Source organism: Dasypus novemcinctus, chromosome 6 (assembly GCF_030445035.2).
Source record: "Dasypus novemcinctus isolate mDasNov1 chromosome 6, mDasNov1.1.hap2, whole genome shotgun sequence".
Taxonomy (NCBI): Eukaryota; Metazoa; Chordata; class Mammalia; order Cingulata; family Dasypodidae; genus Dasypus; species Dasypus novemcinctus.
Window position 1 is genome coordinate 88,982,816 of NC_080678.1, and position 27,361 is coordinate 89,010,176.

The 27,361-nt window shown below is 55.0% G+C and overlaps 1 protein-coding gene across 9 annotated transcripts in view; it reads right to left on the reverse strand.

Annotated features, from left to right (window-relative positions):
• Positions 1–12,245: 12,245 nt before the first annotated feature.
• The window catches only part of OGDHL (oxoglutarate dehydrogenase L), a 29,153-nt gene continuing 14,037 nt past the window's right edge, over positions 12,246–27,361 (reverse strand). For all 9 annotated transcript variants that reach the window (XM_058299148.2, XM_058299145.1, XM_058299146.1 and 6 more), the window contains 16 exons: positions 25,727–25,817; positions 24,026–24,205; positions 23,827–23,955; positions 22,244–22,423; positions 21,217–21,369; positions 20,633–20,735; positions 20,182–20,310; positions 19,116–19,266; positions 18,059–18,186; positions 17,083–17,261; positions 15,662–15,733; positions 15,408–15,533; positions 15,238–15,310; positions 13,850–14,013; positions 13,475–13,629; positions 12,246–12,941 (listed from right to left, as the gene is read on the reverse strand). In XM_058299148.2, coding sequence (XP_058155131.1) covers positions 12,818–12,941; positions 13,475–13,629; positions 13,850–14,013; positions 15,238–15,310; positions 15,408–15,533; positions 15,662–15,733; positions 17,083–17,261; positions 18,059–18,186; positions 19,116–19,266; positions 20,182–20,310; positions 20,633–20,735; positions 21,217–21,369; positions 22,244–22,423; positions 23,827–23,955; positions 24,026–24,205; positions 25,727–25,817 — 2,137 coding nt within the window. In that variant the 3' untranslated portion in view covers positions 12,246–12,817. The remainder of the gene's footprint in view (positions 12,942–13,474; positions 13,630–13,849; positions 14,014–15,237; positions 15,311–15,407; positions 15,534–15,661; positions 15,734–17,082; positions 17,262–18,058; positions 18,187–19,115; positions 19,267–20,181; positions 20,311–20,632; positions 20,736–21,216; positions 21,370–22,243; positions 22,424–23,826; positions 23,956–24,025; positions 24,206–25,726; positions 25,818–27,361) is intronic.

Consider the following 27,361-nt stretch of genomic DNA (forward strand, 5'->3'; position numbering starts at 1 on the left):
AAAAAAGAAAGATGGTCTAACAATGAGCCCTTGATACTAATGACTATGCTTGTGAGCTGTGCACCTGAAATAAAAACAAAGCCTAGAGCTGCAGGGTGCTTAAGAGTTACCTCCTGAGAGCCTCCATGTTGCTCAAATGTAGCCAGTCTCAAAGCCAAACTCAGCATGTAAATGCATTGCCTTCCCGCCAGCATGGGACATGACTCCCGGGGATGAGCCTCCCTGGCACCAAGGGATTACTACCAAGTACCAGCTGATGATGTACCTAGAAAATGACCTTGAATAAAAGTGTCAACTCAAACCAGCAGAATATCTCAGCCTACATATAGTATCAGGAGTTAAAAATGCTTTTTGACCTGAATAAAGTGAAAGGACAAATGAGTTTATATGGTGATGAGTCTCCAAAATGAGCCGGGAGGTTATCAGAGGGGTGGCCCTTATGCACACCTCAGCAGAGTCCCAGAGACAGATAAAGTAGATACAACCCCAGGTATTGGTTCTTCTGAGGGCTACAGAGAACCACACGTTCTATGGTCATGGCAGATGGAGTTCAGTGCCATGTCAGTTGGCCCTACTTTGGAGTTTGTGTTTCTGTGTGATGGAGCTGGACTCAGATGTGATCTTTCTTCACAAGCCTCTCCTGTTACTTTTACCAGACCTGTGGTTGGTGCTGGGGTTTCGTGTATACCCAGGGGACCTGAATCTCTGGACTGTCCATGTGATAGCCAGGCCCTGAGCCTCAACAGACTAGCAACTCCTACACTCTGGTTTATTGGATTTACCTCACTCAGCTAACATGGAGTTGAAGAAGGTCAACCACCACACCAGAGAGCCAAGAGTGCCTACAACTGAAAGCAGGAGAATTGCATCTATCATCCATGTGGAATCTAAATTCCCTCTTGATATAGATGTGGAGTGGACACAACCATTCCAGGGGCCACAGGATGGAGGAATAGAGTATGGATTAGAGTGGGCTTACTGATATTCTATTCATGAACTATTGTGATTAGTAATCGAAGAAAATGTAGCATTGATTTGGAGAAAGTGGCCACGGTAGCTGCTGAGGGTAGGGAGTGGGAAGAAGAGACGTAATGTGGGGGCATTTTCAGGACTTGGAGTTGTCCTGGGTGGTACTGCAGGGATAGTTACCATTGTATGTCCTCCCATGGCCCACTGGGTGGACTGGGGGAGAGTGTAAACTATAATGTGGACCATTGACCATGTGATGCAGCAGTGCTCAGAGATGTATTCACCAAGCGCAATGAATGTCCCGTGATGATGGAGGAGGTTGTTGTTATGGGAGAAGTGGGGGGGAGGGGGAGGTAATGGGGAACAAATTTTTTTTAATGTAACATTAAAAAAATAAAGACAAAAAAAAAATTAAAAATAAAAATAAATTTTAAAAAGGGCTAGGGGGGAAAGTACTCTCAATTTAGAATCTTATGCCAACTGAACTACCATTTATGAATGATAATAAAAGGGTTTTAAAATACATGCAAAGGCTAAAATGGTTTATCACCTAAAGACTCACTAAAATAATTATTAAAGTTTATTTTTCAGTCCAAAGAAAAATGAACACAAAGGAAATTGTGGGATACAAGATACAAGGCACAGCACAGAGATGATTAAACATACCAATAAATTTAATTAAAAATAAAATATTAATACAGCAATATAGAGATAAAATATCTGTTTAACAATATTGTTTTAAGATAAAAAATGCAATTATTCAATCAGTAGTTAACTTTGCAGATTTCTCAAGGTAGGTTAGAAATGCCAAATAAGTTGGGTTTTATAAAAGTATGTCCTCTAGAATGCATACTAAAATGAATAAAATTATCTTTAACTTTCAAATCAGCAGAATAGGGTTACAAGAAAAATCAAGGCTTTTAGTCAACAAAAGATAAACATAAATAAATTGTAAAGGTAAGCCATAGTTTGCATAAATGTATTTGTAATGCATATAACTGCAAAGGATTAGGTTCCAGAATCTATAAACAATTCTTTATATTCACATGAAAAAAAGCCAAGAGTTTATTATATTTTATTGTTTTCAAAATAGGTAAATCATAGATGGCAAGACACTATGATTTCATCAAGATAAGTGGTTGATGGGTACATGGATGTTGCTTCTTGCATTCTCTTTACTTTTTGGTATAATTTGAATATCTCATAATGATTTTTTAAAGACTAGAACCTAAAATGTTATGGCTGGATCTAATCCATATCCCTGTGATTCCCACGTCTTTACCTTTTCCACAGCACTATAAAGTAAATGCTATGATGACTCTCAACAAAGACTCAGCAGACCAGGGTGTCGGGGAGGGAGTGTGTGGCCATGGCTCTGCCCGCAGGGAAGAGCTTTCCTCCCTCTGGAGGGAGTCCCTTGCTTTCCGCTGTTCAGAAGAAGCCAGAGATCCCACGCAGGGTGTCGGCGTGGTCTCCAGCTGGTCGCTCCTGGGGAGATTAAGCCCCCTTTAAGTATCCTCTTCCTGCGAGCCTCCCATTTGGCGTCCACCTGCTGGGAACCGTGGGGCGCGGGGAGGCGGGGGCAGAGATGGTGCCGTTGTTTCTGCAACGTCAACTCCGTTTCCACGGGCGCCCCAGGACTGCTCACACCCCAGGACCTTTCGGCCAGAGGGCTCAATAAAAGAAAATTCAGTTCAGCACTTAGTTGGAGGCAGGTAAACAACCTGGTGTGGCATTTCACATTCCACATCCTACAGTCTTCAAGAGGATGGAGGCTTCAAAGATGAAAATTATATGAGTTGCTCCTTTAGAGGTACCTGGAGAGTCCCAGGTAAGCCAACTGCTCCAAGTTAAAACTAGAAAGCCTGTCAACCCAATCAGCGTGTTCAATCCAGAGCTGCCTAGCTTTCATCAATTACAAAGCACTTACCTCTTAGATGGAAAGATCTTGAGGGCAGTATGCTGAACGAAAAAAGTCAATCTCAAACATTCCCATACTGTATGATTCCATTTACATTACAGTCTCAACATGACTAAATTATAGAGAGGGAAAACAGTGGTTGTCAGGGGTTCAGGCCAGTTTCTGGGGAAGGGGTGGCTATAAATGAACAGAACAAATGAGATCCTCATGGTGATGCAATAGTTCTGTATCTTCAATGCAGTGGTAATGACACAAACCTACACATTCAATAAAATGGTATAGAAACTATACAAACCATTGTACCAATGTCAATTTACTGCTTTTGATATTGTACTGTAGTTATAGAAGATGAGATCATTGGGGTAAACTGGGTGAAGGGTGCAAGATACCTCTCTGTACTAACTTTGCAACTCCTTGTGAACCTATAGTTATTTCAAAATTAAAAGTAAAGAGAAAAAGAACTTACTTTTGTATAGTTGAACCTATAGACTACGAGTCGGTAAACTAAAAAACCCATAAGCTGAATCCAGCCCCCTGCTTGTTTTACTATGACCTGCAAGCTAAAACTACTTCTACTTCTATATTTTAAACCACTGAAAAAATACCAAAAGAAAAGAATACAATTTGTGACACATGAAAATTATGTGAAATTTAAATTTCTAATTCCATAAGTAAAGTGCATTGGAACTCAATCATGTTCATATAGTTATGTATTGTCTATTGCTGCTTTCAGGTTACCTTAGTTGAGTCATTGCTACAGAGACTACATGACCCAGAAGGCTGAAATTTACTATTTGGCCATTTATAGAAAAAGTTTGCCAACCTTTGCTATAGGGTATTTCGGGTTTCTATTACTTCACTATTATGAGCAATGCTGAAATGAAAATCTTTGTACTCACTTCTATCTGTACATGTGTAAGAACATCTCTGGGGTAGATACCAAGAAATGGAGGTATTTATATTTTCAATCCATGTTGCCAAATTGCCCTTCAAAAATGGTAGTTCCAGTGACAGCTTCCAGAAATGTGGGAGGGGCTTGTATCAGATTAACTCTCCTGCTAATAACATTTATAAAATGTTCAAAGAACAATCATTTGAAAAACTGGAGTTCAACCAAAATTGGGCAGAAATTGGATGGGATATGGCTCTTACTAGAAGGGAAGCAAACTAAGTGAGATCCAAATTTAACTAGCTTTCTCCTAGTGGGTACCCTCAATCCACATGACGATGGAGGATAGAGTCCACTCAGAAAATGACTGTCTTACAAAGCTGAAGAGCTAAATATCAGAGGTTAGGGCTGCTAGAGTGGCTGCAAATTGAGGGAAGAGATCCCAGGGAGGAGGAGATTTCCTAGATGAAGAGACCCAAACCTGCATACAAGTGTCCCTAAATCCATGGCTCACTTCTATTCCTTGAATGCATGGGGTGAGATTTCAAGAAACTCAGTGGAAAGCAACAACTACAAGTCTAAAGGGCTGAGCAGAGATTTCAACCACCTCCAGGTGTTTGTGAGTCGGTTTGGAGTTCAAGTTCTGAAACTTAGGACACCAGGTAAATGCCTCAGGATTCCCAGTGAAGCCTCAGGAAGGTCGCAATTTAGAAGCACCACCTACCTGGACTGAAGACTGTGCCCTAAGACAGTGTTTCTAAGCCTTTTTCCACCATTATTTTCCCCACCCTGAGGGAGAAAATTTTTATTTAAGTCCTCTCTAATGTGAGGAAATAAATGCTTAGGAACTGGATTTTGTCAGGTACAGTTGAGCTTTGGAGGCCCACAAACCACTGTAATAGTTAGGATTTCTCGCTCCCACCAAGAACCAATTTTTCACCCCAGTGGGAGCAATATTGCTCCTATTGACAGTGCATGTACTAGAGATAGGAGTAAAATGGAAAGAAAAGAAAAAACCCACCCTTACAAAACCGAAAGCCAGTGATTTTTGATCTACCAAAAATTTAACTGCTTGCTAGACCAAAATTCAACTCTTCAGAGGAAGATAATAAAATTCAGAGTCTTTACAATGTATCATCTATAGCATCTGATATACAGGAAAAAAAATTGCTAGATATACGATGAAGCAGGGAAAAGGTGACCCAAACAAAGAGGAAAAACAATTGATACAAGGAGAGAGAGAGATCACCATGTGACAGGATTGCTGGCACACTACCGACTTTGGAGAAAGCAAGGCCTGGCAGTATCTTGATGCCAGACTTCTAGCCTCTCAAACTGTGAAGAATTAAATCCCAGTTGTTAAGCCAAATACCAGTGTTTGTTGTTTGTCATAGCAGCCCTGGCAAACAAAGATATTTTTTGGTACCAGGAGTGGAGTACTGCTCCTACAAATACCTTAAAATGTAGAGATGGCTTTGGAATTGGATAATGAGTAGAGGCTAGAAGAATTTTGAGGCACTCAATAGAAAAAATCTAGATTGCCTTGAGAAGACTGTCAGATATGTGGATATTAAAGTTATTTATGTTGAGGGCTCAGAAATAAGTGAGAGCTGTAGAAAATGATTTGATTCTGTAAGGAATACCTATATCATCATGAATAGAGTGTTGGTTGATATATGGATGTAAAGGTGCTTCCAGTGAGGCCTTAGAAGGAAATGATGAATTTGTTATTGGAAACTGGAGGAAAGGCAATCCTAGTGGAGAGGAAGCCAGCTCATGCAGGACCCAGAAGTTCCAACAATTCTCAACCCTCGCTGTGCTTTAGAATCGCTTGAAAAGCCCTAAGTCCAGAGATTCTAATTCACGTAACCTGGGGTGCTGACCCAGCTTCGGCAGTTTGAAAAACTACCCTGGAGATTCTGAAGTGTAGCCAGGGTTGAAAATGCACAGCTCTAAGGTTAGACATCCCGGTTTTATGATTGGGTTATTTGATTGCTGAGTGTTTCATGTCTTTTCTTGTTGAGAGAAGCACAGGCAGACAAAGGATACCACCATGGGGAGGAGACAGAGCCAGGTGGAGAGCAGGCAGCATCTTCTTGCTTACGTCTTGCCTGGGGCAGTGGTTCTGAAAGTGTGGTCCCCACAGCAGCAGTGCCCAGCAATCTGTGCGTAAACAGGCCCTCCAGGAGATAGTGAGGCCCGCTAGAGTTTGAGAACCACTGCCTAGAAAATAGAAGTTCCCAGTTCATGGGCTGGCAGGAACTCAGGGGAAAGGGAGAGGTGGAGGCTAGCTTTTCCCACAATTACTCTATCTTTATATTTTGTTTTTAAAACCGATAGGGCAAGTGATTCAGCAACAAAAAGACAAACAACCCAATCAAAAAATTGGACAAAGGACTTGAATAGGCATTTCTCCAAAGAAGACCAATAAATGTCCAACAAGTACATGAAAAGATGCTAAACATCATTAACCACTAGGGAAATGTGAATCAACACCACAATGATAAGCCATTTCACACTTATTAGAAAGACTATTACTTTTTAAAAATTTTTTAAATTTTTAAAAAGGAAAATAAGTGTTGGTAAGGGTGTGGAGAAATTGGAACCCTCATGCACTGTTGGTGGGAATGCAAAATGAGGCAGCCACTGTGGAAAGTTTGTGGTTCCCCTAAAAGTTAAACATAGAATTACCATATGACCCAGCAATTCCACTTCTAGGTATGTACTCAAAAGAATCAAAAGCAGAGACTCAAACAGATACTTGTACACTGATGTTCATAGTGGCATAATTCACAACAGCCAAAGGGTGGAAATAATCCTAGAGTCCATGAGCGGATGAATGAATAAACAAAATGAGGTAAATACATGCAATGGAATATTATTCAGACATGAAAAGGAGTGAGGGTCTGATACATGCTACATGGATGAACCTTGAAATTGTCATGCTGAGTAAAATAAGCCAGACACGAAAGGACAAATATTGAATGATCTCATTTATATGAAATAATGAGAATATGCAAGTTCATAGAGACAGAGAATAGATTAGAGGTTACCAAGGGTCAGAAGGCAGGAGAAATGGGGAGGTACTGCTTGATGGATACAGAGTTTCTGTTTGCGGATGATGAAAAAGTTCTGGAATTAGATAGTAGTGGTGCCTACACATCATTAGGAATGTACTTAATGCCTCTAAATTGCACTCTTAAAAATGGTCAAAGGAAAATTTTATGTTTATATTTTACCATAATAAAAAATGTTTACAAATGTATAGGGCAAGTCTCCATCTCATTGATTACTTTCAGATATTTCCTGAAAATATTATTTTCCAAATAAACCCTGTCAAGTTCCACAAAAGTTTCAGTTTGCAGTATTTAATCTGAAATGCCCTTGATTGTAAGACATAGTGTCCCTCACCCCATCTGGGACGGGCGGTGTCATCTAAGAAAGCACCCCCCTGCCCTCTGGTCCATGTGGGGGGGGCGGCGCTTAGTGGGAGCAAGTAGGAAAATGGAATTATGTCTGTCAGCAGTGCCTCGTGTGGAACGTGAGCCTGAGCAGCTCTTGGTGCTCCCACATGGTAGAGGAGCGAGGCTTGCCTGGGAGCGAAGTCAACAGAGAGGGAGTAAGGCTGAAGAGAGAGGCTGCCTGCTGGCAACACCTTTGACCCCCAGGGTCCAGTCCCTGGACTTGGCAATACCTGAAGCAATCCTTTCCTTAGGGTTGTTGCGGTAGCTCAAGTTGGGTTTCTGTTCCCCTCAACTGAAAGAGAGCATGGTTCCTAGCTCCCTGATAGTTCCAGTTAACTCTCTTGGATTTTCTAGAAGAATAACATCTGCAAATGACAGTTTTGCATCTTTATTGTTTTTGGCTTTGTTTTTCCCCCTCATATTGCATAGACTGGAACCTCGAGGAAAATGCTGAACCAACACAGTGCCAGAAGGAATCCTTGTCTGACTTCTGGCTGGGGTGGGGGTGTTTCTAGTGGTGTCTAGTATATGTTCTTGATTCAGAAAATTTTCTTCTATTCCTGGAAGATTATGGGTTTTTATATAGTAATAGGGTTGGACTACATCAAATATTTTTCAGCATCTATTTATGCAAACATAGTTATTTCTCTCTTAATCTGTTAATATGGTGATTTACACAGATAGATTTTCTATTGTGGACCCACTGTTGCATTCATGGTAGAAAATCTTATTTCAATTCATTGTTGAATTCAATTTGCTCATCCTTTATTTAGGATCTTCATGTCTGTGCTCATAAGTGAGATGGATCTGTGGTTTCTGGTCCAGTTTTTATATCCCTCGTGTATTAACCTCCAAAAATAGGTTGGGTACCTTTTCATCTTATGTTCTGTATTCTGTTTAGATAACACAAGAATTACGTATTGTTGAAGGTTCAGCAGAGCTCACCAAACAAGATTTTCAGCAGTTTCACTTCTCTTCCTCTCCTCTCACCATCCCCTCTCCAACTGCAATCTCCCGTAAGATTTAACCAATACCTTGCTCAATTTTTTAAAGTTATTTCTCAAACAACCAACACTCTTGTTTAATTAGTTTCTATGCTCTTCACTCTTACTTGCAATAATTGTGTCTCTTGTATTTATTTTAATTTTGCTGGAATACATCCTCTAGTAATTTTTTTCAGATGGAGTTCACAGCAGGTAAATTCTCTGAGTCTACGCATGCCTGAAAATGTCTGTACTTTGCCATCCCATTTGAATGGAGTTTTGACAGTTTGAAGATATTGTTCATGTATTTGGTGTTACCACTAAGACATCTGATGTCAATCCTATTCTCAATCCTTTGCAAATGTTTTATGTTTTTATGTCTCTGGAAGCTTTAATGGTAAGCCCTCTTTATTCCAGATGTTCTGAAAAATTGTGATAATGTGTCATCTTTTTTCCATTCCAATGGGTCTTTTAAATCTGAGCGTTTGTATTTTCCATTTCTAGACAATACCCCTCCCTTCCATTATTTGAGTATTTACTCAATTGTCTTCTCCTCCTGGGACTATTGTAGAGAGTTGTCAGGAATGTGTGATATATACAGACTCAATGTCTTTTTAAAAAAAAACTTTTAAAAATGTATCTTTGTTCTGCTTTCTTGGGAGAATTCTTTGTCCTTATTTCCAAACTCATCATTTTTCACTCCAACCTTGTCTATTTGCTACTCAGTGCACATCTATTGAGGTGTTTTGGTTTGTTTTTTTCGGAGGTACTGGTGCTTGAACCCGGGACCTGGTACATGTGAAGCAGGCACTCAACCACTGAGCTACATCTTCTCCCCATAATGAGGTTTCATTTTGACAATATTTGGAATTTTTTAAATACCTAATGAGTTATTTTTAAAACAGCCTATTATTGTTTCAAAGTCCTCTTTGCTCTCTGCAGTTATTAGACCTTATTTTATTATTTTTTTAAGGATTAGCTCACTGATTCTTTCTTTCTTTCTTTCTTTTTTACTTAATTTATTTTTATTTCTCTCCCCTTCCCCACCCCCCTCACCCCAGTTGTCTGTTCTGTGTCTATTTGCTGCATCTTCTTTGTCCGCTTCTGTTGTTGTCAGCAGCAGGGGAATCTGTGTTTCTTTTTGTTGAGTTTTCTTGTGTCAGCTCTCCATGTGTGCGGCGCCATTCTTGGGCAGGCTGCACTTTCTTTTGTGCTGGGCAGTTCTCCTTATGGGGCGCATTCCTTGTGTGTGGGGCTCCCCTACACGGGGGACACCCCTGTGTGTCAGGGCACTCCTTGCGTGCATCAGCACTGCGCATGGGCCAGCTCCACACAGGTCAAGGAGGCCCGGGGTTTGAACTGTGGACCTCCCATATGGTAGATGGACGCCCTAACCACTGGTCCAAGTCCGCCACCTAGACCTTATTTTAAAGCCTTCTGTTTGTTCCACGAGCTCCGAACCTCTGGTCCCCCACTCACCCAGGGTTAGTTCATGTTTTTGTAGAGGTTGGAGCCCTTGTTCATGAGCTTGGCTTTCCTCGAAGTTGGGTGGCCCTGGTGGTTGCCCGTCTCCCAGCAGGACGTCCCCTGTGGACTGCCGCCTCCCTCCAAGGACAGTGATGTACCGGCCTGCAATCCAGAGCTCGGGGGCCCCTGCCCCCACCCTCCTTGGGGCGCAGCACCTGCAGGGCGGGAGGAGCCAAGCCCCCGGCTGTTGGTGGCAGGTCCCAGGCTTCCTTCCTGCTCACCTTGCCCCACCCTACCGGCCCCTCCTTCCACCCCAGCCCACCTTCCTTATGACTCATGGCAATTCCTTGCAGATGCTAGCCCAGGGAAAGATTTCCTTCCTGATTTTCACTGCTACTGTAGATTTTTCTAATTATGCTTTTCCAGGCATTTCTAGGGATCCAGAGCCAGAGGAAAGGAGAGGGGGCTGGAGCCCGTGCTCCTTTCACCACCTTGGTTGACCAAGGGGAAGCAAAACCAGCATGTCCAGGAGGAAACACTAATGGCAGGAACGCACCCAGGACCCTGTGCTCTGCTCAGAGCATGGGTGTCACTGGGAGGGGCCTCGGGAGCGCCTCCCAGCCTCGGGGTGGACCCGTCTAGTGACAGGCACATGCCCGTTTTTGCCAGGCTCCCCCTGCTCTTTAGCCAGCACTGGCCAGAGATGTTTTCCCTTATACACATCATACACACGCCTCCCTCCAGGCCCATTCTTGCTGCCGGACCCTCCCAGACATCGTGGTGGTCCTCAGATGCAGGAAGGTGGGACAGACAGGGCAGGTGTCTCCAGACTAAGAGCTCAGGGCCCCTGGCCCTCCCTTCTCACTGCCAGGGTCCAAGTCTATTTCCATGGTGCAAGGAATGCATGCCAGGGGGAGAGTTATTTCTCAAGGGAAGCAACGTGGGCTTTTGCAAAGGGGGAATGTCCAAATCTACCACTTCCTCAGTGAGTGACTTTGGGCAAATAACGTCAGGTGAACCTCAGTCTCCTTATCTACAGAACGGGCATATTCCCAACATTTCAGGAAACAGGCAGGTTAAACAGCATATAATAATATAGACAAAATGCCCAGCAGAGGGCCCAGAACACAATAGGCCTGCTGTCATTTTTTTTTTTTAGATTGGCACTGGGAATTGAACCCGGGACTTTGTACGTGAGAAGCAGGTGCTCAATCAACTACAGCTCTCTCTGCTAGCATTATTTCTACTTTGTCACTTAGAATGTTCCTGGGCTGTGATTCAGAGTGAATCCCAACATGCAGCAGTTGAGGCTGATGGAACTTAAGATGCTTCTCCAACCCGAGGCTGGTTTCTCCTGTAGGTTGCCCCACCCCAGCCCTGCCTGGCAGTCAATATTTCTGTGTCTGTTCCATGGAAAGCTCACCTCTCTTCTCCTGCGGGACTCCTTCCTTCAAGCACCACTTCCAGGAAGCTTTCCTTGACCCCTCCAGGGTGTTGGTGGCCCCCCAGCCTCCTGTGCCTATCTCCGTCATAACTTGGCAACTCAGGGATTTAAACTGCTTCCATGTCTCCCCGGTTGGACCCCTGTATTTGAAGTTCAACATACAGGTGCGCCTCTTCCATCCCAAACCCAAAACACAGAGGAAGTTTTGGGAAGGGGATGCGAGAATGAATGGCTTGTATGAAGCAAAACACCCCCGTCTTAGTTTGCCAGGGCTGCTGTAACAAAGTTCCACAGACTCAAACAACGGAAATGTACTGCTTCCTGGTTCTGAGGCTAGAAATCCGAAATCATGTCACTGCCAGGGCCACACTTCCTCTTAAGGGGAGAATCTGTTTCCCGCCTCTTCCCTGGCATCTGATGGGTGGCCAGAACACGGAGTGTTCCTTGGCTTCTGGCAGCGTAACTCCAGCTCTGTGTCCATCACCAGGCTCTCTCCCCCTCCCCCCCCTTTCCGTGTCCAAATTTCCTCTGCTTATAAGGACACTAGTCACTGGATTGGGCCCCCCAATCCAGGTTGGCCTCATCTTCATCTTAAGTAACCACAACCTCCAAAGAGCCTGTTCCCAAGTGGGGTTCACATTCCCAGGTTTGGGGTGAGGACTTGAACCTATCTTTTGGGGGCACACAACGTACTCCACAATGTCCCTCCTGAACTGAAGACTCCCCAGCGCCTCCTGTGGGGTAGCAACACCAATCAAAGGCCAAAGGTGCAGGTGCAGCAGTGCTCCAAAATGTATTCACCAAATGCAATGAATGTGCCACGATGATAGAAGAGGTTGTTGATGTGGGAGGACTGGGGGGGGGGGTATATAGGGACCTCATATTTTTTGAATGTAACATTAAATAAAGAAAGAAGCAAAAAAAAAGGCAAAAGCGTGGGGACACCAAAGGATTTACAAACGCTGCCCGGCTCAGGCAAACCTGTGCAGCCGAGGCAGATACCTGGTCCTTAGGTGCTGATGTTTTTCTTTCTTCCCCTTCCCTACACTTTCTACACCGTTTTCCCCTCCCCTTATTTCACAACACGAAATGAAAACAGGAGAATCTCTCTCGGGCATTTTTCTCTTTATTTCTCTGTGATTTGGTTTTCTGCTTTGGTACTCCTGAGCTGTGTGCTATTTCACAGGAAGCTGACAGACCTCATGAGACACACCCCATAAAACAGAGCACACATAAATCCCCCGGCGTGGTTTCGCTTCACCTGGTTATTATTGCTGAAATCTCTATTTCTAAGAGCACAAAGGAGAACATTCTCTTGACTCTACAGATAAACACAGTAGGGTAGGAGACAGCAGATCTGCCAGAACGGGGATCCCGGGTGGCCGTCCCCCGAGACACCAACAACGTAAATAACTGCAGGAAAACCTGGGCAGCTGGGAAAACACCAGAACTGACAGTCCTTCTGCCAGTAGCCTCTGGCCTCCTGAAATGGATGTGAAGGGCAGGCAGGCAGCACCGAAGCCGGCAGCGCCCGCTCCCTGGCCTCAGCCACTGCGTGAGTGCATTCATCCCAGCCCCCGACGGCGCTCTCCTGGGCAGTGGTAAAATGCCCTGCCCCCTCACCGGCCCCCTGGACCCCAGGCAGCCCCACGGCAAGCCCCAGGCCGGCTGTGGCCAGCTCTAAAAGGTCTTGCCCTCAAACGCCTTCAGGTTGAAGGCCGCGTCCAGGAACTTCTGCAGAGATACCAGGTGAGCGTTCCTGTTTCCAGTGGCCGGTGCAGCCGCTGGGTCACGGCCAACATACCTGGGGGGAAAGACACGACAAGCTGTGGGGCCTGCCTTTCTCCCCAGGACCCTTGCCCACAGGGCAGGGGGCGAACCCAGCTACCTAGCCACAGAACGGGAAGAGGCTGACAACCAGTGAGCAAATGCTTTTTTGGTTTCTCCTATTCCCCCTCCCATCCTAACTATATCCTGTTTTCAACTTGAAGAGCCTGAGGCTCCAAAAGCCTGAGTGAGCAGCCTGAGATCCAAAGAAGAAGTCTGAGAAATGCAAGAGATGTGCACAGGTGCTTCAGGCTGCAGAAGAGAAAGCCTGCTTCTTCTCCGTAATGGAGGCACGGGTGACACCTTGGTTTGGCCCTGATGGACCTGACAGAGCCCTGGGGACTAAGAGGTCCAATCCCTCCATTTCCAAGTGAGGCCCAGAGAAGGGCAATGGCCAGTTCCGGGTGGCACAGCAAATGGGGCATGGCAGGGCCCGGCAAAGGAGCTCAGGCCCCTTCCCTTGCACTGAGGGCTGTGGGCAGCAAGCGGGCACCCCTCCCGGGCGTGTACCAGATGGGCCGCGCCCGGCCCAGGATGGTCATGAAGCGCGGGCTTATGTAGTCATAGTAGCCCATGTTCTTGTGCTCCTCCTGGCACCACACCAGCTCGGCGCCCGGGTACATCTCTGCCTCCCGCTTGATCAGGTCGAAGGGGAACGGAGAGATCTGGGGTAGACAGGGGGGAAAGGGGGCAGGGCTGTGGCCAAGGGGAGGGCCAGTCTGCCCAGGACTTGGCATCAGGAAAGAAGCCATAGGACCTGCCCCTCCTCCTGCCCCAGGGCCGCTGTCTCCAGCCAGGCCCCAGCGGGGCCTGCTATCCCGAGCCAGAGGGCTGGCTATCTGCCCCTGACCACTGGCTCTGTCTGGCCTTGGGTCACGGGTGCACCTGCTCCAGGCGCGTGATGGCCACTTGCTCCTCCAAGCCCCGGCTACTCCGTTCCTTCACCAGGTCGTAGTACACCTTTCCTGTGCAGAAGATGAGCCGCTGCACCTGGTCCGGAGCCCGGGCGGCAGCCCCGTCCTCAGGGATCACCCGCTGGAAGCTGGTCCCTTAGAGACAACAGGGCACTCAGAGGGCTGCGCTGGGACTCTGGCGCCAGCCCACCTTCCCCAAAGCCCCAGGCTCTCCCTGGCCCCAGTTTTACACCTGTGGCTGCAGAGGGCAACTCTAGAGTCAAAAGATGGAGCAGGGAACCATTGGGAGGGGAATGAAACAGGCGCTGCAGCCAAGGGCAGGGCCCGGGGCAGGTTACGGGTGCTGGTAGGCTTGCTGGGAAGCCTCACGGAGACAGACAAGGTGAGGTCACGGCCCCGCCCCTCCACGTGCCCGCTCGCGCCAGAGGGCCAGGACGAGTCCGAGAGGAGCTGCGAGCCTTCCTTCCCTCAGCTCTCGCCAGACGACCCCCTCCACCGGAACATTCTTACTTCTAGAAACTAATGGATGCCTCTGCCAGGCACGGTACAAAAACCTCCGAGGAAGCTCCTGGAGACGACCCGGCGTCCCAGACAAGGGCATAAGGCCCAGGGGGCTAATTGCGTGCGGGGCTGCATAGGAGGAGCGCCCACATTGGGAGCTGAGCCGGAGCCCTGCCCCGGACAGGCAGGCACGGCAGGCACGGCAGGCACGGGGCTCTCAAGGGCACACAGGGGAAGGCAAAGGCAGGCGGGCTGGATGCCCCGCCCCGTCCCCATGCCCCGCCCCTCCCAGTCGCCCCACCCCGTCCCCATGCCCCGCCCCCCCGGGCGCCACGCCCAGACATCCAAGCCAGGACCCGCCCTACACCCTGCTCCTCCCGTGCCACGCCCCTCCCGGCTGCCACGCGGGGTCCCCACGCCCCTCTACCTTGGCCCCCCGGGGCCCTCCACCCTGCTGCTCTCCCCCTGGCCCGCATCCCCAGCCTCTGCTCTCACTTCCCCCACCCGCTCCTGCAGGAGCTAATGGGACGCGGCTCCCAGAAGGGACAGTGGCTCTTCCCCACTCTCCGTCCCCAGGGCCGGGACTGTACGTTTGGCTCACGCGTGAACAAATGGACAGCAGATGACCGATGCTCAGTGCCCGCTTCCCCGAAGTCCGCCCGGCCTCCCCTCCAGCCCCCCACCCCTTCTTCCCTTCCCCACCCCCATTCCCCGCACAGCCGGGCGGGTCCTGCGGGGTGGCTGGGAGAGCCCCCAGGCCCCTCCGCGATGCTGCATTCAGCGCCAGGCCCGAGCCCGGCCCGAGCCCCGGACAGAGCGGCCCCCGGGCAGCATCGCGGGAGGGGAGCCCGCACCTACCCGCCACCATCAGGTCGAAACTGGACTTGGCTTCCGGGTGCCTCAGGAGGGACTTGGGCGTGAAGATGATGAGCTGCAGGGGGAAAGCGCCAGCTGCCGTGCGCCCGTCGGCCCTCCCGGACTCCGGCCCTCCCGGACCCCGCCCAGCCGGCGGCCGCGCCCGCGCTCACCGGCTTGCGGAAGGGCAGCAGGATCTGGCGCCGCAGCACGTGGAAGTAGCTGGCCGGCGTGGAGCAGTTGACCACGATCCAGTTGCAGTCGTAGAGCTGGCTCACCTCGAAATCCTGGGTGAAGGCCTGGGGGAGGGGTCCGGCTGCGGCCTCCCCTCCCGCCCTCCGGCCCTCCCGCCCTCCCACTCTCCTCCCCTCCCCCCCTCCGGGCGGCGCCCCACGTCCTGGCCCCCTTGGAACTGCGCAGCCCTCACCGGGTAGGCATCCGAGTCGTCGTTGCTCATCTGCAGGAAGCGCTCAGGCCTGGCCGAGGAGTGCTCTGGGCCCTGGAAAGGAGCCTCGGGTGGCCCAGGCGGTTGGGGGAAGGGGCTGACACACCCGGCAGGCACAGGCCTTCCAGGGACCAGGGTTTGGGGGACAGCAGTGCCTGGAAGAATCTGGGAAGGCTTCCTGGAGGAGGTGCCCTCGCTCTGGGGCCTGAACCTCAGGAAATCCCCGGATTGTGGCAGAAGAGGGAGCGCGGGCACCCTAGGAGGATCTGGCCAGAGCAACGTGCCAGCATGTGAGGGGGTGAGGGGTGCAGTGGTGAGAAAAAGACCTATGGGAGAGGCTCTTTCTATGGACGCTGTGGCTGTGTGCTGAGTCCAGATCTGGATACCCCCCCGCACCGGTTACTTATCCTGGAGTGGACACTTGCCCTTGCTTTACTGAGAGGGCAGGGGGAGGGGTACAAAGAGAAAGGGCGAGACTACCCTTAAGTCACAAAGCCAGAGCCCCACGTCCACCCTCACCCACTGCTCTGCTCCACCCCACACCTGACCAGAGCTTCGCGCCCGAGCTGGCTCTCCGTGGGACAGAGACCTGCCCCGCGGCCTCTCCCCGCAGGGGGCATGCCAAGCGCCCAGGGCCCGCCCAGCCCTCCACGCCAGCCTGCTCAAGCTCCACTTCCCAGGAAGAGGTCAGTATGGCTGCGCAGCCTCTGGCAGGCCATGTCACCTCCCTGTGCCTCGTGTCCTCGGGGGTAAGTGGGTGCGGGGGGGAGCAGCCGTGCCCCCCCAGTCTCGTCTGAGGAGTCCACGACGTGAGACTGAAACGAGTCTGGATTAACGAGTCGCCCAGTGATGGTGGTGGTGATGGCTGACCACCAGGCGAGCAGTCCCGGCTGAGCAGGACCTCGGGGACAGCCACTGCAGCCAACCATCCGAGGCTGGGGAAGATCTCGGCTGGGGTCCCACAGCCAGGCAGTGGCCAACCCCCCATTCCCAAGTGCCCCCCATCTGGTCAGGCTGTGTGTCCACCTGCATGACATCGTGTGGCATGGAGTGGCATCGCGTGGCACTCTGCTGCTCCCCTAATCCCCCCCAAGGGTGGCACCCAAGCCTGCACAGACTGCCTCTGCCCCCAAGTAGAGGGGCAGCCGGGCACACAGGAGGGGACACGGCATGGTTTCAAACCCTGTCTACCACTGTGGGCCCTGGACAGGCTACCTCCACTTCTCTGTGCCTCGGATGCTGCATCTGGGAAGTGTGGGCAGCACCCACTTCACTGAGGTGGGGTGAGGCTTGATGCATGCAGAGGGTTTTAGCAGTGCCGGGCGGCGGCAACACCGCGACGCTCCTGTCGTTGCCGTCGGCAGCCCCGCGCAGCGCCCGCGCCCGCCCCGCGCGGCGCTCACCATGCCCTCCATGCCGTGCGGCAGCAGCAGCACGATGCCGTTGTGCCGCACCCACTTGGCCTGGCCGGTGCTGATGAACTGGTCGATGATGCACTGCGCCGTGTTGTGGAAGTCGCCAAACTGGGCCTCCCAGAGGACCAGGGCGTTGGGGCTGGCCATGGCGTAGCCCAGTTCGAAGCCTAGATGGAAGAGGCCGAGCTAGAGCCCGCGGCACGCCGTCACCAGGTGGCACCCTCTCTGCCCCCACTCGGCCTCCCAAACAGGCCAGGAGGAAGCAGCATGTGGACACCCGGGGGGCTCCAGGGCCAGGATCCCCCCTCCTGGCAGCCGCCAACATGCCCGGAGGTCCAGCCTCTGACTCGACCTCATGCACGGCCACACTCGACCTCATCTAGACCAAGAGCCAAGTCCAAGGCTGCCCCGGCAAGATAGCCCAAAGCGTGTGCAGGGCTGCTGGGGAGAAGGGGCAGGGACAGCCCCAGAGGCAACTCCCCCGAGGGGGCTGGCTGGGTCCCTGATGGGGCCCCTGTGTCTGGGAGGCAGTGAGAGAGGAAGTGTCCAGCTAACGGTTGGGGTGGGGACAGAGACACCTGCAGGCAGGGGTCTGCGGCCAAGGAGGTAAGGTTGGGGCTCGGGGATGTGGGCGGGCCAGGACGAGGCTGGTCTCGGGGCTAGTAAGTGGCCCCATCCCCCGGTGGCCTCGGTGGGCGTTCTGTCTGGCCCTGGGGGGGCAGTGCTCAGGGCAGGGGCCCTGCTACCCCCTGAGCCCCACCCAGGTAAGGCAGGGCCCCCGGGAACCCCCTGTGGGATGAAGTGGGATGGGAGTTCATCTTGCCCCGTGAACCGCAGCCTCCGCTAGGGGCCGCCCCGGGGCCGCTCCCGTCCCGCCTAGCCTCCGCTGAGGACACGACCAAAGCCTCAAGGCTGGAGCGCCTCGGATCCCCCAGCCCTCTCCCTGGCGGCCGCTGGCACGCACCCAGGACGCCGTACTCCGAGAGCGAGCTGTTGCACACGGTGTAGGGGGCCTGGTCAGGCCACAGGTGGTTCATGGGCACACACGTCCTCCGGTCAACCTCCTGGTCGTGCAGAACATGGTGCCGGTGGCTGGAGGGACAGACAGACGGATGGGCAGGGATGGAGGGGCGGGGGCACCAGGGGGACCGGAGCACATGAGTTGGCGGTTCCTGCCCCCGGCCGGGACAGAGGCGGGCCTTCGTCACCCCCAGGGACCCTGGCAGTCCCCACAGGAGGGTGATCACGGAGGCCCTGGGAAGCCAGCTGAACCATCTCCTCCTCCAGGCAGCCTGCCGGCTCAGCGCATGGCCTGTTCCCGGCCTGCCAACCGCCACAGAGACAGGGACTGGGGATACCCCAGACTGGCAAGTTGCTGCCCCTGCCTCAGCCCGGGCCTCCTCCCCTTACAGAAGGCCTGGTGAGACCTGCCTTGCCCACCTCCCAGGTGCTGTGAGGGGCCCGAGGCCTAGCTGGACCCCAAGCTTCCCGACAAGCAGCTCAGGGCTCAGCGGGGCAGCTCTCAGCCCTCCGCTGGAGCAAGTCCTCAGTGATGGGTGACAGGAAAGAGGGCTTGTCAAACCCTCAGACACCAAAACACCTAGACCCCAAACCAGAAATAACATGATGGGGACACTGACCAAGAGAAAGGAATCCATGGGTATTCAAACACTCCACTGCAAGCAAGCAAGTTAGAAAGGGCTTACTTAGCCATTCACACACACGGAAAAAGGATCTTGGTGCCAGCGAAGACCACAAGCTTGACAGCGCCACAGCCTGGGTTAAGCAGTCAGCTCTACAAGCTTGCCCCCTGGGGGTCACGGAGAGGGCCCGGTGACCCTCTAATGGGTTGGCCCTGAGGGTGGGGGCTGGAGAAGCTGACCAGGTTCCTGTGACCACCTCAGCCAGACAAGGCCCTCCCTGCACCCCAAATACCCCACCTGTGCGGCGGGCGCGAGGCCCAATCCACGGACACGGGTCTGGGCTCCCACTCCAGCCCCAGGCCGGCACCCACCCCTCACCTGAAGGTGCCCCTCTCCACGTCCTGCCCGCTGAGCCGCACGTGGATGCCCTCCTGGAGCAGGGAGCCGAAGGCCATGTACTCGGCCAACGCCCAGTCCACCGTCCGCCTCCTCGTCATCTCCGCTCGGCCCCGCAGGATGCGCGACAGGCCTGGGAAGGGGGAGGAGTCAGCCTGACGGCTCAGGCCGGGGCTCCGGACTCGGAGCAGCCCACCCGCCCACCCACACCAAGGAGGGCCCCAGTGCCGGGCACCCTGTCCCCCAGCAGCCCTCGGCCTCCAGCCACTACAGGGGGCCCCGCAAGCCACCATCCCAGGCGCCCTCCCTGGTGGGAAGAAACAGCAGGTACCCCCACCCCCACGCGCCCCTCGAGCGAGTCCCATTCCTCTCCGTCCTCCAGATGAGGAGGCTGGGGCTCCAGAGCGTTAACTCATTCCCAAGAACACACGGCTAGAAAAGAGTCGCCACCGCAGCCAGGGCCCCTGGCCCCGGGATTGTGACACGCCCAGGGCAGGCTCAGCCAGACGTCACCCGTGCCGGGCCCTGGGCGCGTTTGGAAGGGATTCCTCAGCTAACCCCAGGTGGTCAGAGGGGCACCGGCCCCTTGCTCCTGCAGGCTTCCCAAAGGGTCCTCACGATGGCCCCAGCCCAGGGGTGCAGCCGGCCATCCCAGTGGCCCTGTCCACCCAGGAGGCAGAGGGCAGGGGCGCGGGGTCACCTCTGCCCCAGCCCCCGCCAGCGCGCCCTCCAGGCCCGGCTGCCCCCTCCAGGCACGCCGCGCTTCCTGCCCCCCTTCCTCCTCATAGGCTCTCCCCCAGGTGCGCAGCGGGAGACTAGACGGACTGCAGGGTGCACGGCTGGGAGGGTGTTGCCCCCGCCCCTCCCCGAGAGGCAGTGGGGTGGGGTCACCTCCGGGGGACAGTCGTGGCTCCGAGAGCTGAGGGGGCCTACCGAGGGACAGAGCAGGGCCTTGGACCAGGCCTCCCGGACCCCAGACGCCACCCCGTCCCTGCGGCAGCCCCGGCCGGTCTCAGGGCCCCTAGTGGAGCCCCCGTGGCAGGCTCACCCGCGTGGATCTTGAAGCCCTCCAGGGGCACCGAGCTGGCCACGTGGCCGATGTGGGCCAGCACGTCCTCGGGGATGCCCGTGGCAGGGCACGTCATGCTCTTGGGCTCCCCGTCCACGTTGAAAAAGCCTAAGGGGCAGAGGCTCCTTCCACTGCCAGGCCGGGGGCTCCTCAGTGCACCCCGGCCAGCCCGCCTCCCCAGGGCTGAGCCACCCTCACCCGAGCCCACCCCGGCGCTGACACACCCCCAGCCTCCTCCCAGCGGGCCTCGGCTCGCCCACTCCTGGGACCCAGGGTCTGAGCTGAGCTCATCGCCCCCGCTCGAGCCCGCCCCCTCTCCCCCAGGGCCCTCCTGGCTCAGCACCCCCCCCCACGTCAGCCCCCTCTATCCCCACAGCCCCGGGGGCCTCGCCTGCCAGGGCCACCCCAGACCTGGCCGCCGCCCGCTCACCTGGCCAGGGCGAGTCCAGCCAGTGCTTGATGTGCAGGAGCTTCTTATCCTTGGACCGGCCGTACGCCTCCTCACAGATGCGGTCGTACTTGGCAATTTCTTCCTGCTCTCACGACCGAGGGGGGCTGTTAGCCTCGCCCTGGCCCCGCTCACCAATGCGTGGGATTCCCTGTCCACCAGCCTGCAGGGACCCCGGGGCCTGGAGCCAAGGCTCAGAGTTCAGAGGGTCCCTGAACAGGCACCCCAAGGCCTGGTGGGCCAGTCATATGCTCGGCCAGGGATTTGGGAAGACCCCAGAAAGACTGGCAGCCCTTGCTCCCAGGAGCTCCCTGAAGAGGGTGCAACTGACACATTCCCTGAGAATGGCAGCTGGGGGCCGCCTCCTCCAGGAAGCCCGCCCTGACTGGGCCCAAGGTGGGGCTTTGCCCGCCCGCAGCACTCAGCCCTTCGGGTTGTCGTGGTTTCCCTAGTTCCCCGCCCCCCTTGCTAGGCTGGGGACTCTGGGGACAAGGGCTGGCACGGCGACTTCCTGCAGGCGGCATCCAGGCCCTGCTCCCCCCGAGCTTTCTGGGGCGCCCGCTCACCTCGAATTCTTGCAGGGTGACGGTGCCCTCGGCAATGAGCTTGTCTGCGTACTTCTTCAGCACGGGCACCTGCCTGTGGATCTGCTTGTACATGAGCGGCTGTGTGAACATGGGCTCGTCCATCTCGTTGTGGCCGCGGCGGCGGTAGCAGACCTGCAGGGGAGGCAGGGAGGTGAAGCGGGGCCCACGGGGGACCCAGGCAGGGCACACCCCGCGGGGCCCCGACGGGCCACGCAGTCGCCGCTGCACCCAGGCCCTCACGCTCACCCACGAGGGCATGCCCTGCTCTTGGTGGCACCCAACCCCCCAATCCAGCAGCGCTCCCAGCCCTGAGTGCTGAAGACCAGCCTGGCCCCTCTGCACAGGGGGGTGAGCTGTCTGCCCCCGGCCCAGCCCCAGCCCACCAGGCACCTCTGTGCAGCGGGGAAGAGCTGTCCACTCGCTGCCTTGGACCCAGCACCCCTAAACCCCAGATCCTCTGCATAGCGGGGACGAGCTGTCCACCCCTTGCCCTGGCCCCAGCACCCCTAAACCCTGGATCCTCTGCACAGCAGGGACAAGACTTCTGCCCCCGGCCCTGGCCCCAGCACCCGTAAACCCCAGGGCCCTCTGCACAGTGGGGGCAAGCTATCTACCCCCTGCCTTGGACCCAGCACTCTTAAACTCCCAGGGCCCTCTGCAGAGCAAGGACGAGCCGCCTGCCCCGGCCCTGGCCCCAGCACCCCCAGGGCCCTCTGCACAGCGGGGACAAGCCGCTGCCCTGGCCCCAACACCCCAGCACCCCCGGGGCCCTCTGCACAGCAGGGACAAGCCGCTGCCCTGGCCCCAACACCCCAGCACCCCCAGGGCCCTCTGCACGGCGGGGACAAGCCACCCGCCCCGCCCTGGCCCAGCACCCCTAGACCCCAGGGCCCTCTGCACAGCGGGGACGAGCTGTCTGGCCCTGGCCCCAGCACCCCTAGAGCCCCAGGGCCCTCTGCACAGCAGGGACGAGCCCCCTTCCCCTGGCCCCGGCCCCCTGACCCACCAGGTCCACGACGACGTCCTTATGGAAGGTGCTCCTCCACTCGGCCGCCACGCTGCACACGTACATCACGGCCTCGGGGTCATCCGCGTTCACGTGGAAGATGGGCGCGTTGACCACGCGGGCCACGTCGGTGGGGTAGGGTGAAGAGCGGGCCATTCGGGGGTCCGTGGTGAAGCCGATCTGAAGGGGCGGGGGGACAGGCAGTGCCCCTGGAGCTGGACAGGCCGCTGCCGCCTCGGGACACCAGGCAGGGCCAGCAGCCGGGAGGGCCAGCCTTGCCCGGAGGCCCCCGGCTGGGACGCTCAGGGCGGCAGGGCTCCCCTGCACCACGTGGCCCGGCGCGCACTGGGAACGCGGGCCTGCGTCAACCCCAGGCCCCCCAGTGACTGGCGGTACGACTGGGGCGAGCCTTACAGCCCCAAAGCCTCTGTCTCCTCATCTGGAAAACGGGCTCATTAACGCCTCGCTCTCGGGCTGTTCTGCACAACGCAATGATTTACTGCAATTAAAGCAGCTAGCACAGTGCTCCCCAGGCTCGAAGGTCGGTTCCTGCTCCTCAATGCTGCCTTAAAAACAGGGGCACGGGCGGAAACAGACAGACACACGTGGTTATTTGATTTTTGGTAAAGGTACCAAAGTAATTAAATGGAAAAAGGAAGGTTTTCTATAAGAGGTCCTGGAGCAACTGGATATCTATGAATCTGGCCCTTCCCTTACACTGTGCAGAAACATTTATTAGAAATGGATCATACAGAGCTAAATGTGAAAGCTAAAAAGCTTCCAGAAGGAAACGTAAGAGAAAATCTTCATGACCTTGGGACAGGTAAACATTTCTTAAACAGGCTACAAAAAGAACCAGCCAAAAAATAAAAATTTGAGATAAGGGAGTTTTCCTTTTGGAGCAATGAAAGTGTTCTAAAATTGATGGAGGTGATGACAGCACAACTCTGTGATGAAAATGAGAGCCACCGAGGGGACACTGAATGGACTGTACAAAACATGGGACCATATAGCACAGGGAATCCTGCAGCGGAAGGCGGACTGCGGTTAACAGGGCAAACACGAGCGGGCTTTCTCCTGAACAATAGCAAATACACGATAGGAGGTGTTACTAAGTGGGTGGGTTGGAGGAAAAGACACCAGATGTCAAACCTGGGCTCTAGCTAGTATGAATATTTTGACTATGCTCTTTTAGTTTCACAACAATGCAAGGTGGTGGTGGGGTGAGGTACGGGCGCCCTGCATGACGATATGCAGGTTTATTTTGTTAGTTCACAACTTTTACTATATACGTGCTTATGTTTCCTCGTGTATGAATGATTCTACTTCATTAAAAAATGTTTAAATGGAAAAAAAGCCAAGGCACCGGCAGAAGTGACGGCATTTGAAGACCGCTCTGTTCTCGCAGGGCTGCGGGGGACAGCTGGTTTCCCCTGCAGCCCGCCTGCTGGGCTGGAGTCACCCAGGCACCCACTCCCTCTTGACCACCCTCCCGGGGCTCTCTGCATAGAGGGTACAGTCTCCCGGGTTCGCAGGCCGCCACTCGCCGCAGTGTAGTAGCGCTGGGGCCGCGCCCCCCTCACCTGGTTGTTGACGACGACGTGCACCGTCCCGTTGGTGGTGTAGGAGGGCAGGTCGCTCAGGTGGAAGGTCTCGTAGACCACGCCCTGGCCGGCGAAGGCGGCGTCCCCATGGACCAAGATGGACATGACCTGCCGAGCCAGGCCGTGAGCGGAGCAGCCCGCCCGGCCCCGGCCACCCCGCCCCCAGCCCCGCGCCCACCTTCTTGCCCTCGGCGTCGCCCCGGTAGAACTGCTCGGCCTTCGTCTTCCCCTGCACCACGGGGTCCACGGCCTCCAGGTGGGAGGGGTTGGCCACGAGCGACAGTGCGATGTTCCTGTTGGTGGCCCGGTTGATGCGCTCGTGGTACATGCCCAGGTGGTACTTGACGTCCCCGGAGCCCTGTGGGTGGAGGGGGGGCACAATGTACCCATCCCTACCATCCCGGACAGATCCACGGACAGGCAGGCGGGACACTCCCAGAACACCCGCAGAGGCCCTGAGGGTGCGCGGGGGGCTGGGCTGTCCCCGAGGCCCCCTCCCTTCATCGCCCGGCTGGCCTGGAGAAGGCGATGCCTCCTGAGCCTCCCGCCCCCTCTCAGCTCCCACGAGGCACCGGCCCCCACGAGGCACCGCCCCGCAGCAGACAAGTGCCGCCTCCCAGCACCACTAATCCCAGCAGCCAGCCCCGGGAAAACACCAGGCAGAGTCCCACCCTCACTCCCCACACGTCATAAAAAATCCACACGCCCGAGGGGAAGGCAGGATAGTCCTGGAAGAAAACACGACATTTAAGAACTGATTTTGGAGTAGAGAAAACCTTTCTAAAAAATCTACAAGGCCCAGAAACCATCAAAGATAAGACAGCTAAAATCTAATATGTTTGTCCCAGGGAAGGCCAATACATTACACAGTGTTAGGGGAAAAACAATGGACCGGAAAATAAATATAAATATAAAACAAATGCAGGCAAAGGGCTGATTTCCTCAATGCTGCGCAAACACACACACACACCAAATACACAAAGGCACACACATGCACACAGGTGTGCATGCACCCATGTACATAGGTGCACACACGTACACAGGTGTGCATACACACATTCACACAGGTGTGCGTACACCCATGTACATAGGTGCACACACATGCAGATAGGCATGTGCACGCACATGTACATATGTGCACACATACATAGGTGTGCGTGCACGTATGCACGCGGGTGTATGTACAGGCACGCACATGCATATGGCCCACTGCACACACATGCACACACAGGGCAGGCTGAAGAAGGCTGGAGCAGGGACAGTCCAGAGGGCACAGGGAGCCCAGAGGAGCAAGCAATGAGCTCACTGCCCCGAGGGCCAGCAGAACCACAAAGGAGAGAGACACAGGCTTCAAAGGAGGCAGAGAGAGGAGGGAAGAGGGAAGCAGTCGGGGCTGAGGGCCCGACGTGGGCAAAGGTGTGGCACGGGGCACACGTGACCTATCTGCCAGACAGACAGGTGCTGTGTTTCCTCAGCCTTTCCCTGGGCAAGGAAGCTGTCCTGACTTCCCAGGGCTCTCCTGGGCAAAAACTGAGGAAGGGGGCTTTTGTGGGCAGCAGACAGACCTCTGGATACAAAGACCAGGCCACACAGTCTGAACCGAATACTCAGGCAAGCCCCTCGCCCTGTCTGGCCTCAGCGCCCCAGCTGGAGGCAGGGAGTTCAGCCCAGATAATCCGAGGGCCCTCGAGGCATCACAGCCATCAAAGCCTCCTGGGCCTCCCCAAATGTCCCAGCCCCTCTCCCACAATGCTACAGGTCTGTCCGTCTCACAGTCTGTTTGTCTCACGGTCGGTCTGAGCTGGGCCCAGACCCTCCCCAGCTCACCCGCAGAATACCCAGTTCTCCAGGGGCCCCGGAACCTGGGCTTGGCACCCACCTCGTCTGCCGCCTCCAGCTTGGGGTCAAACTGGCAGAAGATCTGCTCCAGGTCCTTGCGGATCACGTTGGCCAGCACGTTCAGCCGGCCCCTGGGGCCAGAGGGGCTGGGGTCTGCCGGGCACCCAGGCTGCCGCCCCTCCCTGGCCCCAGCCTCTCCATGCTCCCTGCCCACCCGTGACCTGTCAGGATTCTCACGGGGGGCCCTCCCAGGGAGGCCCAATTCCCAGCTGGCCCCCTCTAGGCACACAGTGCCCCTGCCCACCGGGATCCTGGGGGGAGGGGGGAGTTGGCCCTCCTGAGCCCATCATGGTAGGGGGTCCACTCAGATCCAAACCAAAGTGGAGCCCCTCCCAGTCTCCCAGGCCTCGTGGCTGCCCACCCATGGCACCCGCCTGGGCCCAGGAGCAGCTTGGAGCAGGGCAGGAGAGGGGAGCCCCTGACCCTAACATCAGGAGGTATCCAAGGACCCGTCCAGGGTAGCGGAGGCGGGGGTCAGCAGGCAGCCAGGAACCAGGGATTCTCCAGCCCAGCTGAGCTCCCCGGCAGAGGGCAGTTTATGCAGGGGTGGGGGGCAGAATGGCTCAGGCCATCCCCGCCTCCCCCCACAGCCCACTGCCGATGGCACAGACCCCCGGCCTGACTCCAGCTCCACAGGCACCTGCAGTGCAAGGACACCCTCCGCCAGGGAGGCCCCTCTCCTCTTTGGTGGGTGCAGGGCTTTGGGGACTACAACAGGAGCCCCGAGAACAACGCTGCACCCCTCCAGCCACAGGCTCGTCTCCCCCACGGTGGAGGCCTGACCTGGCCCAGAATCGCCTCCTGCTCCCAGGGCATCCCTCGGGCCGAAGCTGCCCCGGCAGCTGGTGGACAGGTCCCAGCTCTGGCCCTGACCACCCAGGACCACCCTGCTCCCCCCCGGCCAGAACAGCTCCCTGACCTGCACCCGCTGTGCCAGCTCAGCCTGACCCTCTGGGTGTTTCCAAGAGCCAAGCAGCCCCGGGCTGCCCACCATCAGCAGTGGGGTCTCTACTGCAGTCACAGGAAAAGGCCCAGGCTCTGCCACCCTACAAGCCACTGAGACGTCCTCCTCTGCCGCCTCAGTAGGACAGTGACCCCCGGGGGTGCCATCCACCCCTTGGCTCCATTCCTTCTCAGCCCCCAGGCTCCAGCTCAGAGTGACCTGCCCCGCTGGTGAGCAAGCCTTCTACGGCATCCTCAGGGTCCCGGGTGACAGAGACCCCCAGCTCAGCTCCAGAGACCTCCCTCCAGCGGATGCCAATTCCAGGGCCACCTGCCCTCGCTTCCTTGCTATCTGCCCCTCCACATGGCTCCCTGTCCATGGGAACCTCGAGAAGCTCACTGCACCCCTATCTGAAATCCCGCCCCTCCTGGGGACAGCGGCAACCTGGCAAGGGGCAGGTGGGTCTGCAGGCACCTGGCTAGACCCAGGCCCCTGTGGCTACGGCCAAGCACCTTGTTCTTGCTGTGATGGGCAAGCCAGGGCCTAGGGGTTCTGAGAAGCTTCCAGAACCTTCTCTCTCCTCTATCCCAGGCCCCACCAACACCCCTTCTCTAATTTCCATCTCTCCTTGGGCTTCAGTGCTGTGGGTCTGAAGGAGCATGGGCGAGGCTG